The sequence below is a fragment of the Phocoena sinus genome, chromosome 12 (assembly GCF_008692025.1).
Source record: "Phocoena sinus isolate mPhoSin1 chromosome 12, mPhoSin1.pri, whole genome shotgun sequence".
Taxonomy (NCBI): Eukaryota; Metazoa; Chordata; class Mammalia; order Artiodactyla; family Phocoenidae; genus Phocoena; species Phocoena sinus.
Genome location: NC_045774.1, coordinates 80,503,016 through 80,514,866, shown reverse-complemented (window position 1 = coordinate 80,514,866; position 11,851 = coordinate 80,503,016). Strand labels below are relative to the sequence as shown.

General features: G+C 44.7%; 1 protein-coding gene across 3 annotated transcripts; it reads right to left on the bottom strand.

Annotated features, from left to right (window-relative positions):
- Positions 1-370: 370 nt before the first annotated feature.
- Positions 371-10,787, bottom strand: EEF1A1 (eukaryotic translation elongation factor 1 alpha 1). Of its 3 annotated transcripts, none has more exons than XM_032650722.1 (8): positions 10,348-10,787; positions 6,507-6,684; positions 6,044-6,223; positions 5,627-5,923; positions 5,399-5,549; positions 5,049-5,305; positions 4,728-4,962; positions 371-4,639 (listed from the first exon to the last, which is right to left on the bottom strand). In XM_032650722.1, exons 2-8 carry the CDS (start codon positions 6,648-6,650, stop codon positions 4,515-4,517), a joined length of 1,389 nt encoding a protein of 462 aa, XP_032506613.1. In that variant the 5' UTR covers positions 6,651-6,684; positions 10,348-10,787; the 3' UTR covers positions 371-4,514. The 3 variants fall into 3 exon arrangements, with proteins under 3 accessions (XP_032506613.1, XP_032506614.1, XP_032506612.1); XM_032650723.1 differs by lacking the exon at positions 10,348-10,787 and adding an exon at positions 8,003-8,403; XM_032650721.1 differs by lacking the exon at positions 10,348-10,787 and adding an exon at positions 7,547-7,662.
- Positions 10,788-11,851: the final 1,064 nt, after the last annotated feature.

The window sequence follows — 11,851 nt, the reverse complement described above, 5'->3', positions numbered from 1 at the left end:
CGAGCCCTGGTCTGGGAAGATCCCACATGCCGCGGAGCAACTAGGCCCGTGAGATACAATTAGTGAAACTGCGCATCTGGAGCCTGTGCTCCGCAATGAGAGGCCGCGATAGTGAGTGGCCCCTGCTTGCCGCAACTGGAGAAAGCCCTCGCACAGAAACGAAGACCCAACACAGCCAAAAATTTTTAAAAATAAAATTAAAAAAATAAAATATAAAATTTCACAATCTATTACTAACAGTTCATCCACTTTACAAAACAGTTCAGCAGTTTCTTACAAAGGTAAGGTATATGCTTGCCAACAACTAAGCAATCCCACTCCTAAGTATTTAAACAAGTAAAATGAAAACCTATAGTCACACACAAACCTGTATGTGCATATTTATAGCAGTTTATTCGTAATTAATCCAAAACTGGAAACAACCAACATCCCTCAGCTGTAAACAAACTTACAGTCATTAAAAAGGAACAGATTATTGATATATGCCAAACAGATTAATCTCAAATGCATCATGCTAAATGAAAGAAACCACTCAAAAGGCTACATCATGAATCCAGGTATGTGACATGGCTGCAAAACAAAATTATAGGCACAGCATATATGTCAGTGGTTACCAAGGATTAGACTAGAGGAAGAGAAGAGGGGCTGACTACAAAGGGGCACAGGGGAATTTGGGGGAGGGGGAGGGGTGATGGAAGTACTCTATACCTTGATTGTGAACTGCATTTATCAAAACTTGCGGAACTACATACTTTAAAAGGGTGAATTTTAGTGTTGTTACCTCAATAAAAAAACTGGGGAAAACTTCTAAAAATCTCTTGCTAAGTTTCCTAATAACTCTTTGCTTACTTGTAATTACTGTAACATTAACAGTTTTCTAATACTCTTGCTTACTTGTAATTATTGTAACATTAACAGTATCTTTGTTGTCATGATGTCTTTCCCACGGAGACCACAAACTGAGCTCCAAACGCTTAAGAGATCCACGGGCCTGCTGAGGGCTGTCCAAGGTAAATGACAGTTTCACTACTTATTTCACTCATTTCTGATGACTGCAGGACTACAGCATAACCTTCTATTTAGAAAAGGACAAAGCCATATGACCTTTATCAAGGTTTCCACTGGATCAGAGGTTAGTGACCTTTCAGGAGCCATGTAGCAATTTCCTAACAAAGTTTTCTGTTTTCTAAACCACTATCAACTGAGCAAGCAATGTCAAACTTCAATTGTAGTCTTAACTAGTCATGGAAGTTCCCAGAGGCTGGCAAATAACAGAGGACTCCGATGAAGTGAAAAAAGTCATGAAATGTAAAACCAGATCAGGAAAATTTCAGGAAGATTAAAACAAAAAAAAAAGTAAAATACATCTTATTCTTCCCTCTGTCTCATGAAAGTGCATGTTCTCCCCCAATCACAGGATTGAGCACTCATGCTATTCACTCCCTTCAAGACAGTTCCTAACTGTAATGTAACTTTAATTCTCAACTTACTATACTTATTTCTGCAGCATTTCACAACGACAAGCATCTAGCATCTATCAATGAGTAACATGAAAGGGCATCTTGACACAAGAAATTAGTTGTCACCCCTTTTGTAGAGTTGCCCATTTCAGGAACTGTGAATATACAGCCAGGAACAGCTTCTTCTCGAGCTCAGTGCTCAACTCAGTGGAAAAGTTAACTAAGGTAAATACATTTTAATAAAAAGAAAACCCATAGTCCTGTCCCGATAATATTCAAGATTTTTACACCGCATTCTGCAAATTACTGATCAAGAGCTCTTCACCACTTAGGCAGTTAGCCTTTGTTGGGCAGATCAGACGGAACTCAAATAACCAGATGAACTGCTCTTGCTCTTGAAAAAGCTGCATCTTCAGAAACTGCATCTAACATCAGACCTCAAAGTCAGCCTCCTAATTTGGCAATTTATTATTGACACTTTTCAACAAGATTTGTAAGGCGTAGTCAATTTACACTTTTGTCTAAAAAAGAACATTTAAAACAAATTTTCAAAAAACTAAGGTGATTTCCGTTGAGGGCCACAAGGGAATATTTACACATCAGTCTCCAGTTAAAACATTTTGAAATTACCACACTGAAACAGATTAGTTCAGAGTAAGTTGTGTCATCCAGATAGCTGAGTTCTTGATGCATCTGAGATGTGAGATAAATTATCAATAATTAACTGTAGGAGAATTATAAGCATAAAATTATTGAGTTCTGACCTAGCCAAAACTCACTTATTCTAGACTATTCTGGGAATAAAGGTTGAGTATTCACAATACTTTTTTGAAAATGAGACACATTACTGGCAATCTGTTAAACTCCTGAACCAAAATGCCTTTCTCACTTTCCATATTCTGAAATCACACGAGAATTCCTGGCAACAAATTTCAACAAGATTCCATCCGAGAGTCCTTACAGTTATTTCAACAGCTGGCCAATGTAGAATGTGGTTTAGGGACTTCTCTGGTGGTCCAGTGGTTGAGACTCATGCGCTCCCAGCATAGGGGGCGCAACGTGCCACAACCAAAGATCCTGCATGCAGCAACTGAAGATCCTGCATGCCCCAACTAAGACCCAGAACAGCCAAATATTTAAAAAAATAAAATGTGGTTTAAGGTCAAGCACCAGTTTGTTTTATAAATCTGCTGGTTAATCAGCTCATATACATGGAAAGGCAATTAGTGGAAAAAATTCAAGTGAGCAAAACACTCCTTTATCCAGAACCTAGAAATCCATGTTTCAAACTGTAGTTACCAGTAGGTGGTGCTCAAAGAAATTACATACAGACTAGAATCCATGTAGTATGCAAACTGCCCTACTCTCCCATTCCAACTCTTCCACTTAATGAAAAGCAATTTTCTGCAGTGAAACCTTCATTGTGGGGAAGTCAAATCCCTTGGTAAGTCCTACAGCTGTTAGATTGGTGTCTATCAGCTACCATTTATACTAGCCAACAATGCTTAAAAATCCTATTCTTGCCTCTAATCTTCATAGTAAACACCATTACTTGTCAAAACATTAAGGGGCAAGCTGGGGACAAAATCTTTTAATCATTTAGGGCCCTTACCAAGGGCCTCATGTATAAGTGAGAAAGCATTTTACCCAGGAAAACTGAAGAAAAAAATGCTCCAATTGCAGTTAATTCACCTGTGTACACCTTACAGGATGCTTTCTATTAGCCAAAAAAGCCTATAGGATATGTATCTGGTGATTTCACCAGTTCCAGCTACCTTAATTTCCCTTTCATATCCTAAAAGCCAAGATATCAAACACAGAATTAGACTGTTTCCTCAAATGCACAAGTGTTTAGATTCACCAAATATCAAAACCAGGTATTTACATCAGACTGTTGTCAGTTATACCCTAGATCAATTACTATTAACTGCAACCACCTAGTCTTTCCCCTTTGTGACCAGTCCCTTGCAATTTACAGGTTACCAAATTATTATAGTTAAGAGCTATTTTCACCCTGACCAAATGTCAAATTTCAGTGACTTTCAAATTATAATCTTCCAATGTTCCTTTCCAGTAAGTAGTTTTTAAAATGGAACTTAACTTCATAAAACATTTTCAAACTAGAATTTAAGCTTCTCCTACACTCAGTCCCACACGGACCTTAGTATTTACCATCATACCTCTTTAAACTGTTTTAATCTCCAGGGTGGCAAAATTCTTCTTTACCCAACCTTGCTCATTAGATGAAAATTCCTATAGAAAGTGAATTTCTATTTAAGTGACAGGAAACACACTTAGCTTCCAGCATCTTTTATTTTTTCCTAGAATCTGGATACAATAACTCTAGCAGGGCAGTGCTCAATACTACTTAGGCTTCACATTTTAGGTTAATTACTTGAATATTGTAAATGTGAATGCACTTTCCCGTAACTGGGAACTTAAGTCTGATATAACTCATTTCCTCATACTTATGTAACCATACAAAATTTTATATGCAACATGAACTTTCATATTATAGAATTTGACCTTCTTACAAACTAACTTACATAACAGTTACTTTGCTTATCTGTCCTGTGTTGTACCAACGCGTTTCTATGACGTACTTCAACAGGTGAATTCTCCTTACACAAGGGTAAGAAACCTGAAGCTCCAACCCATAAATATAAAATTCATTTTTTCAGCAGACTTAATACCAGAAATAGGTTATGGACAACTCTTACCTAAATAGTACTACAGAAACTTACAGTGTTGACCAAAAGAAAACACAGGCTTCTCATTAAACTTTTTTAATGGGTCTCAAATTCTGTGACAGATTTTTGGTCAAGTTGTTTCCATTAAAAAGTACTGATTTTAAAAACTAATAACTTAAAACTGCCACACACAAAACAAATGGTCCACAACACATTCTCCTTTCCTTCTGAAGGTTTTACGATGCATTGTTATCATTAACCAGTCTTTTGCTATTAAACTTAAATGGCCAATTGAGACAAACAGTTCTGAGACCGTTCTTCCACCACTGATTAAGACCGGGGTGGCAGATATTGGGGATAATATTCATTTAGCCCTCTGAGCTTTCTGGGCAGACTTGGTGACCTTGCCAGCTCCAGCTGCCTTCTTGTCCACGGCTTTGATGACACCCACAGCAACCGTCTGTCTCATGTCACGAACAGCAAAGCGGCCTATTAAAACAAATATTACCATTAGAAACACCTTCCCCCCCCCAAACCTTTAGCAAAGTTTTTGATTACACCAAAAAAGCATCCTTACCCAGAGGAGGATAGTCAGAGAAGCTTTCAACACACATGGGTTTGCCAGGAACCATATCAACGATGGCAGCATCACCAGATTTCAAGAATTTGGGGCCGTCTTCCAGCTTTTTCCCAGAACGACGATCAATCTTCTCCTTCAGCTCAGCAAACTTGCAGGCAATGTGAGCTGTGTGACAATCCAGCACAGGTGCATAGCCAGCACTGATTTGGCCTGGATGGTTCAAGATAATCACCTGGAGAGAAGACTTCCATTTAGTGAGTCTTGAAGACACTTAAAGATTTACAGCAGTAAATAAAAACCTGTCACTTCAGTGTTTACCTGAGCTGTGAAGCCAGCTGCTTCCATCGGTGGGTCATTTTTGCTGTCACCAGCTACATTGCCACGACGAACATCTTTGACAGACACGTTCTTGACATTGAAGCCCACATTGTCCCCAGGAAGGGCTTCACTCAAAGCTTCGTGGTGCATTTCAACAGACTTCACTTCAGTTGTCACATTGACTGGAGCAAAGGTGACCACCATGCCAGGTTTGAGAACACCAGTCTCCACTCGACCCACAGGGACAGTGCCAATACCTAAAATGTTTACAGCAAATAATAAATACCTCGTATGAAAAGACAAGACGTCATAGCAACCCAAACAGGTTCTAATCGTTATGTTCAACTTACCACCAATTTTGTAGACGTCCTGGAGAGGCAAACGCAAGGGTTTGTCAGTTGGGCGAGTTGGTGGCAAGATGCAATCCAGAGCTTCAAGCAGTGTGGTTCCACTGGCATTGCCATCTTTGCGGGTGACTTTCCATCCCTTGAACCACGGCATCTAAAACACAAGACAGTCAAGGCTACCGTCAAACGCGCCTTTCCAGGACAATCCTAAAACTCTTGAAAATCACTTACGTTAGCACTTGGCTCCAGCATGTTGTCACCATTCCAGCCAGAAATTGGCACAAATGCTACCGTGTCGGGGTTGTAGCCAATTTTCTTAATGTAGGTGCTGACTTCCTTTACAATTTCCTCGTATCTCTTCTGGCTGTATGGTGGCTCGGTGGAATCCATTTTGTTAACTCCAACAATTAGTTGTTTCACACCCAGAGTGTAGGCCAGAAGGGCATGCTCACGGGTCTGCCCATTCTTGGAAATACCTGCTTCAAATTCACCAACACCAGCAGCAACAATCAGGACAGCACAGTCAGCCTTTGAAAGAAAACAAGGCCACATCCTGTTAAACAAAAGCTCTTCAAATGGAGAAACTCACGGCTTTGCCAATGCAGAAGACAGGCCCAATTATTTTCAGGAGTTTTTAATCCTACAAACCTGGGATGTGCCTGTAATCATGTTTTTGATGAAGTCTCTGTGTCCTGGGGCATCAATGATGGTCACGTAGTACTTGCTAGTCTCGAATTTCCATAGCGATATATCAATGGTGATACCACGCTCACGTTCAGCTTTCAGTTTGTCCAAGACCCAGGCATACTTAAAGGAGCCCTTCCCCATCTGAAAGGATTAAGGATGGTTACTAGGTAACTAAAACACGACCAAACTCCAGCATGAAATCCCTTCCCCCCACTTATTCCGAAAAAATGCTGCATTCCACTTAGTATCGCTAAACCTGGGCGCATCCGCCTTTTTCTTGAAGTTCGCGTTCCATGACTTGACCGCAAACCCCCCAACGTACCTTAACTAGCGCAAGTCGGATCTAGACCAGGGGCCAGTTTCTGGAAAATTACCACTTAACGTACTTGCTGACAAACTCCTTACACCATCCTGTTTCACCTACCTCAGCAGCCTCCTTCTCGAACTTTTCAATGGTTCTCTTGTCGATCCCACCACATTTGTAGATCAGATGGCCAGTAGTGGTGGACTTCCCCGAATCTACGTGTCCAATGACAACGATGTTGATGTGCGTCTTCTCCTTTCCCATTTTTGCTTAGGTTTAGCGGTGGTTTTCACGACACCTAAATTGGGGGCGGAACAAACCCTTCAGATCACTGTCCCGGAGACTCGGGGAGAAGCCACGATGCCAACTGCAAGCAGCATTATAACCGGCGCCAAGCTGACCCAACTCTGGTCTCCAACCATCGAACGTGGCGGGAAACACTCCCCCATCGCGAGAAAGGGCGCCCCTGGAGCCGCGAGGAACCGAGGTGCCAGGACAGCGCCCGTCCGCCGCGAGATCACAGGAAGCAGCGCCGGTCAGGCATCGGCCCGATGCCTTTGTGTGGTGACTCACCCGCCGCTCCCTCCCGGGCCGCTGCGTCCTCCATTTTGAGGCCGTGCAGCGGGGACGGGGAGCGGCCATCTTTCCGCGCACGCAACTGGTGCCGGGCGGGGCGGCGCTCGGCTCTCCCTGCCGCCGCGGCTCGCGGGGCCCGCCTCGCCCCAACGAGGCTGCGCCGGCATGTGCGCCGGCCAGGCGGGCCCGCCGCCCTCCGCGCCTCGCGGCGCCCGCCCCCCCCCCCCCCTCCGCGAAACCGACGAGCGCCGAAAAGCCTGTCAGACCCCGGCCGGCCTCGGCTGAACCGCACAGAACGGAAAAAATCCGCGGCCGCTTGAGTTAAGTAGCGGGGGCGAACGAGGCAGGCGAGAAGGCGCGGCGAGATCCCCATATAGCGGCCACAACGTCCCTGCCAGGCCTCCACCGAAGCACGAGGCCAAGGGGTTTCGAAAAACCGCCAAGGCCTCGAACACTACCCGCACCCAAAATTCGGCTTCAAGAACACGGGGAGGGGGCCCAAGGGCCCGGCGGGAGAGAAAGGCACGCAAAGGCCGCGGCCACCCGCCGAGGCCAGGCCCACGGAAGCCACACCCGGAACTCACCTGTATCCTGGCGGCAAACCCGTTGCGAAAAAGAACGTTCACGGGGCCTACGGCACTTATATATGGTCCTCCCCCACCCTCGGGAAAAGGGCGGAGCCAGCACACGACACCACTTTCCCAGTTTACCCTGCGCCACCTCCACCAGGCAACCATTCGATCGCCGTCCCCTCCCCCCCATTTCTCGGGGACCGTGGGCGATGTGCGCTCAGCCCACTGACGAGCACACGGTGTCTCGCGCATGCTCCTCTTGACCCAGAGGATGACGAGTGTGTGGGAGGGGGGGCGGGGACGAGCGCTCCCTCGGCTCCAGGTTCGTGGGAGTTTATCGACGGTCCCTGGGATTCCCCCGGGCAGAGGCGAGTCCTCCTTTTGTATGAATTACTCTCAGCACAGCTGGGGGTGGGGTGGAGCGGCGAGGAAGCTCCCCGGCGGGCATGTCCAGAATCTTCCCTGTACCGTTCCTGGTTTAACTGGAAAGGCGGACCGAGGTTGGAGTATTCCTTCACCCCGCAGTTCATCTCCAGTCCTCAGACTTGCCGTCTCGCAGGTCCGGGGCCAGCCCCTCGAGCCGCTTTCTCTGCCGGATCTGGCTTCTCCCCCGCCCCTGCCCTCCGCGCCCCTTTCGGCTGGAGAGGAGTTCAAGGCCCGTCTTTGGCCCGGGAATCCGCGAGTGGTTCAGTTCCGAGACCAAGAGCCCGCCGAATATGCTCCTGGGCTGTTCTCTTGGCTTTCTCCGTCCAAAGCTTTTATTCGAAGTTCGTATCACACATTCATACCATGTGGTACATCAGACGTCCAGTTTTTCAGTTTAGAATAGACTTCAGTGCTACAGTTTGCTTTACTTCTAACTCTAGTGTTATTACATTAACGAGACCCTGAGTGTGTGTCTACTCTCCTGGTACATTTTTTCCAGTGTACACTCATTTGATTGCAAGCATGAAAAACCTAAAAAGAATTTCTCAAATTCAGTCTTTCCACGTGATCTCATGTAGAGACAAAGATCCACAAGCATCAGCAAGCTTATCCAGCCAGTTTACTATCCCCAACACTTGCTGTGAATCACTGCTTCTCAAAAATGGCCTACCCCATTCAAATAAATAGCTTCATTTTCCATCATCCTATTGATTATAACTGCATTTAGGCATAAATCTAGGGTGAGACTGGATAAGGCCTTTTCGCTTTGGCAATCAGGGCAGACAGACTCAGAAATACTCCTGAAGGAAGAAGAACCTTTATTTTTAATGAGCTTAATTAGTAGATAATTATGTCTCTTCTTCCACGTGTAGAACATCACGGCAACTTTTTGAGCCAATCTGTTAACAAATATTTGAGAACCTACTATGTGTACAGGGCTAAGTGAAGAACTGTGGCTTGTGCAAAAGAAATACCACCTTTTGGACAGGAACCCACAATCAAACTGGAAGAGGAAAACTAATATATAAAACAGTGGGAAGCAGTTAAAGGCAAATTTGTAAGGTGCTTACTTACTTTCCATTTTATTGTAGAATATACTTCTTCCAGTCCTAGCTTTCAGTCACTTCTCACAGCCCAAATGCCCTTTTTTTCTTTTTAAAAGAAAGTCTTTTGTTATAGCCTTCCTATATCTTGTTTTACCATCCTTTGTAGATACAAACATCTAAAATTAAGTTTTTCTTTCTTCATTAGGAGTTTGTAGCCTTTTTTTTTTTGTAGCCTTGTTTTGAGATAGTTTTCATGAAAGAAACTAGGCTGTATAAAGTTTCCATAGAAATACATATAACTAATCTTTTTCTAGCAACAAAAGCCTTTTCTTTTTAAATTTATTTATTTATTTTTGGCTGTGTTGGGTCTTCGTTGCTGCACGCAGCTTTCTCTAGTTGCGGCGAGCGAGGGCTACTCTTCGTTGCGGTGCGCAGGCTTCTCACTGCGGTGGCTTCTCTTGTAGCAGAGCACGGGCTTCAGTAGTTGTGGCTCACGGGCTCTAGAGCGCAGGCTCAGTAGTTGTGGTGCATGGGCTTAGTTGCTTCACGGCATGTGGAATCTTCCCAGACCGGGGCTCGAACCAGTGTCTCCCGCACTGGCAGGCAGATTCTCAACCACTGCGCCACCAGGGAAGTCCAAGCCTTTTCTATAAGGTCTATATTTCTAGCTTTTCTCCTTTCACAAATTCTTTTTTCACAATGCATTTTCCTAGTGCCCTTACCCAGTCATACACATGTGGAATGAGATCATCTTGATATGCAAGTCCATGTTTGTAGTAAGATAAAGATGTAAGAAGTACCAGTGAAAATCAATCACTAGCAATAGAACAATGCAAATTACCTCATCTCTTACTAACTTTGAAATATTAATTAGTGGCTAATCTCTTGGAACTAGATTCCCACAATCAGCCAAATCTGTATATCACAGTAATATTAACTGCATAGGGTGCCACACTGGTTTTATTATTTTCCATGCTTCTTTACCATATGCTTTCTTTCCATACACCTCAAATGGTTTAGGTTTGTACATTATTGGAGATAATACTAACAGGACTGGCAACATTTTGAAAACTGAACCAGTTATTTAGTGACAGGAGGGAAAGAAGCAAAACCCAAAGAAACCAAGATTTGAATATTTCAAAGTTCGACATGAAATCCAGAATTGTAGTTAACACCTACCCTAAGAAAGAAAAAGTCAAAATGAAAACGGATGTTGGTAAGAGGAAAGCATCCCATGTTTAGAAGAAAGTGAGAGAAGTGATCTCTGTAAAATACACACAATTCATTGAACGTTGTCCCCAAGGCCCCCTGCCTGCAGATAAGCGTATACACTTAAAATACCTTATGGAGAATCCTTTTTCCAAACAGCACCTACGGAACAGCAAAATTCTACATCACTCCTTGATTCGTACTTAAGTAACCTCCTGAGCACCACTGACGGGGTGCTCTTACTCATGTTGCGATAACGGCCGAGACTCTTGGGGACTGGAGGGATCTCGAGCCGTACAGTGCGTTAGGGTCAGCCGGTGGCCACAAGCCTTTTCCCCAGGCAATGTTCACATTTGTGCTCTCGGTGGGACGGGAGCGCGGCGGGAACGCGCGTCGCAGGGAAGCCCGGCGCGGCTCGGGGCGCACTCGTGTGGCGAGGAAAGACGGCAGCGGCGGAGCCTGCACTGCGGGCCGAGTCCGCGCCGTCCTTCCCCCGCGCCCGCGCCCGTGCCGTCCTTCCTCCGCGTGCGCTCGGACACCTGTGGGCCTGCCGGGCTGGCTGCGGCGGCGGCGGCGGCGGCGGCGGCGGGCGGGCTCAGCTCACTGGGGGCCGAAGTCGCCCCGCCCCCGGCCACGCCCCGTCCTTGAGGTCACTCTCTTTGGTCCTCCGACTGCGGAAGGAAGCGCCAGAGAGGAGGCCGAAAACCCCACGTGGCTTGGGGTGGGGGATGGTTTTCGTCACCGTGGCGTGGCCTCTAAAAGGTTCCCCAGGCCCTATGTTTGGAACGTAATCCTAGAGCATTTTTTTTCCCATGACGTTACAGCAGTTACAATGTGCTTTTTACTAACTTAGACGTTAAACCGGTAACAGTAACATTGTTGAGACTTGTAAATGTGTTTTGGTATCGTAATCTAAGGTCGTATTTTGTTTAAGATTTTCCTTAAAGTTGCTTGTGCCATTTAGAGTAGCAAACTGTTAAAATACATTGTAGTAAACATCTTCGCGACCCCTTTTAGGGGAAGAAAAAAAAAGATCTTGGTAATAACCAAATAAATTTACTTAGTAAAAGGGTGAACAGCGCTTTGGTATCTGTACAGTAATTGTGATTCACCGAGCATCTTTCAGCATTGGCTGATCTCTCTGCTTTGGGCCTAATTTAGAGCTGCTTTAAGTAATTAACATTTTGCTGTGGCTTGCCACATTTTCATCTTGCCTCTGCCAATTGAAGATGATTTTTAAAAGGGTATTTTAGAACATGATTTTGCCAGGGAATTATTTGGATTGAGAATCCAAGTAAAATGGTACTTCAGTGTGCCAGGCACTGTTCTAATATTTGCAATAGTTAATGTAATCCCGGCACCCACATTTTACAGATGGAGAGCCCGTAGGCAACTGATAGTTTATGTGTAATAAGCAAATGCAGACATAAATTCTTTTTTAAAGTTTCACTCTTTTTCCCACAAAAGTGGTGAAATACACCTTGCTTTTTTTCACTGAATACATATTGGAGATCTTTTCTGTGAGAACACTGGGGCCCAGCAGAGCAGCGTTGAAACCCACATGGTCCGACAGGAGAGCTAGTCCAAACTTTTACCAGCAGGTCTAGGCAGCCCAGTCTAATGAAAATAGCAGTGG

Coding starts and splice junctions, on each gene's coding strand:
- EEF1A1 (XM_032650722.1), bottom strand. CDS start 6,650: ATGGGAAAGGAGAAGACGCACATCAACATCGTTGTCATTGGACACGTA. Junction 5,306..5,398: donor GGACGTCTACAAAATTGGTG/GTAAGTTGAACA, acceptor TAAACATTTTAG/GTATTGGCACTGTCCCTGTG. Junction 4,640..4,727: donor CTCTGACTATCCTCCTCTGG/GTAAGGATGCTT, acceptor TTGTTTTAATAG/GCCGCTTTGCTGTTCGTGAC.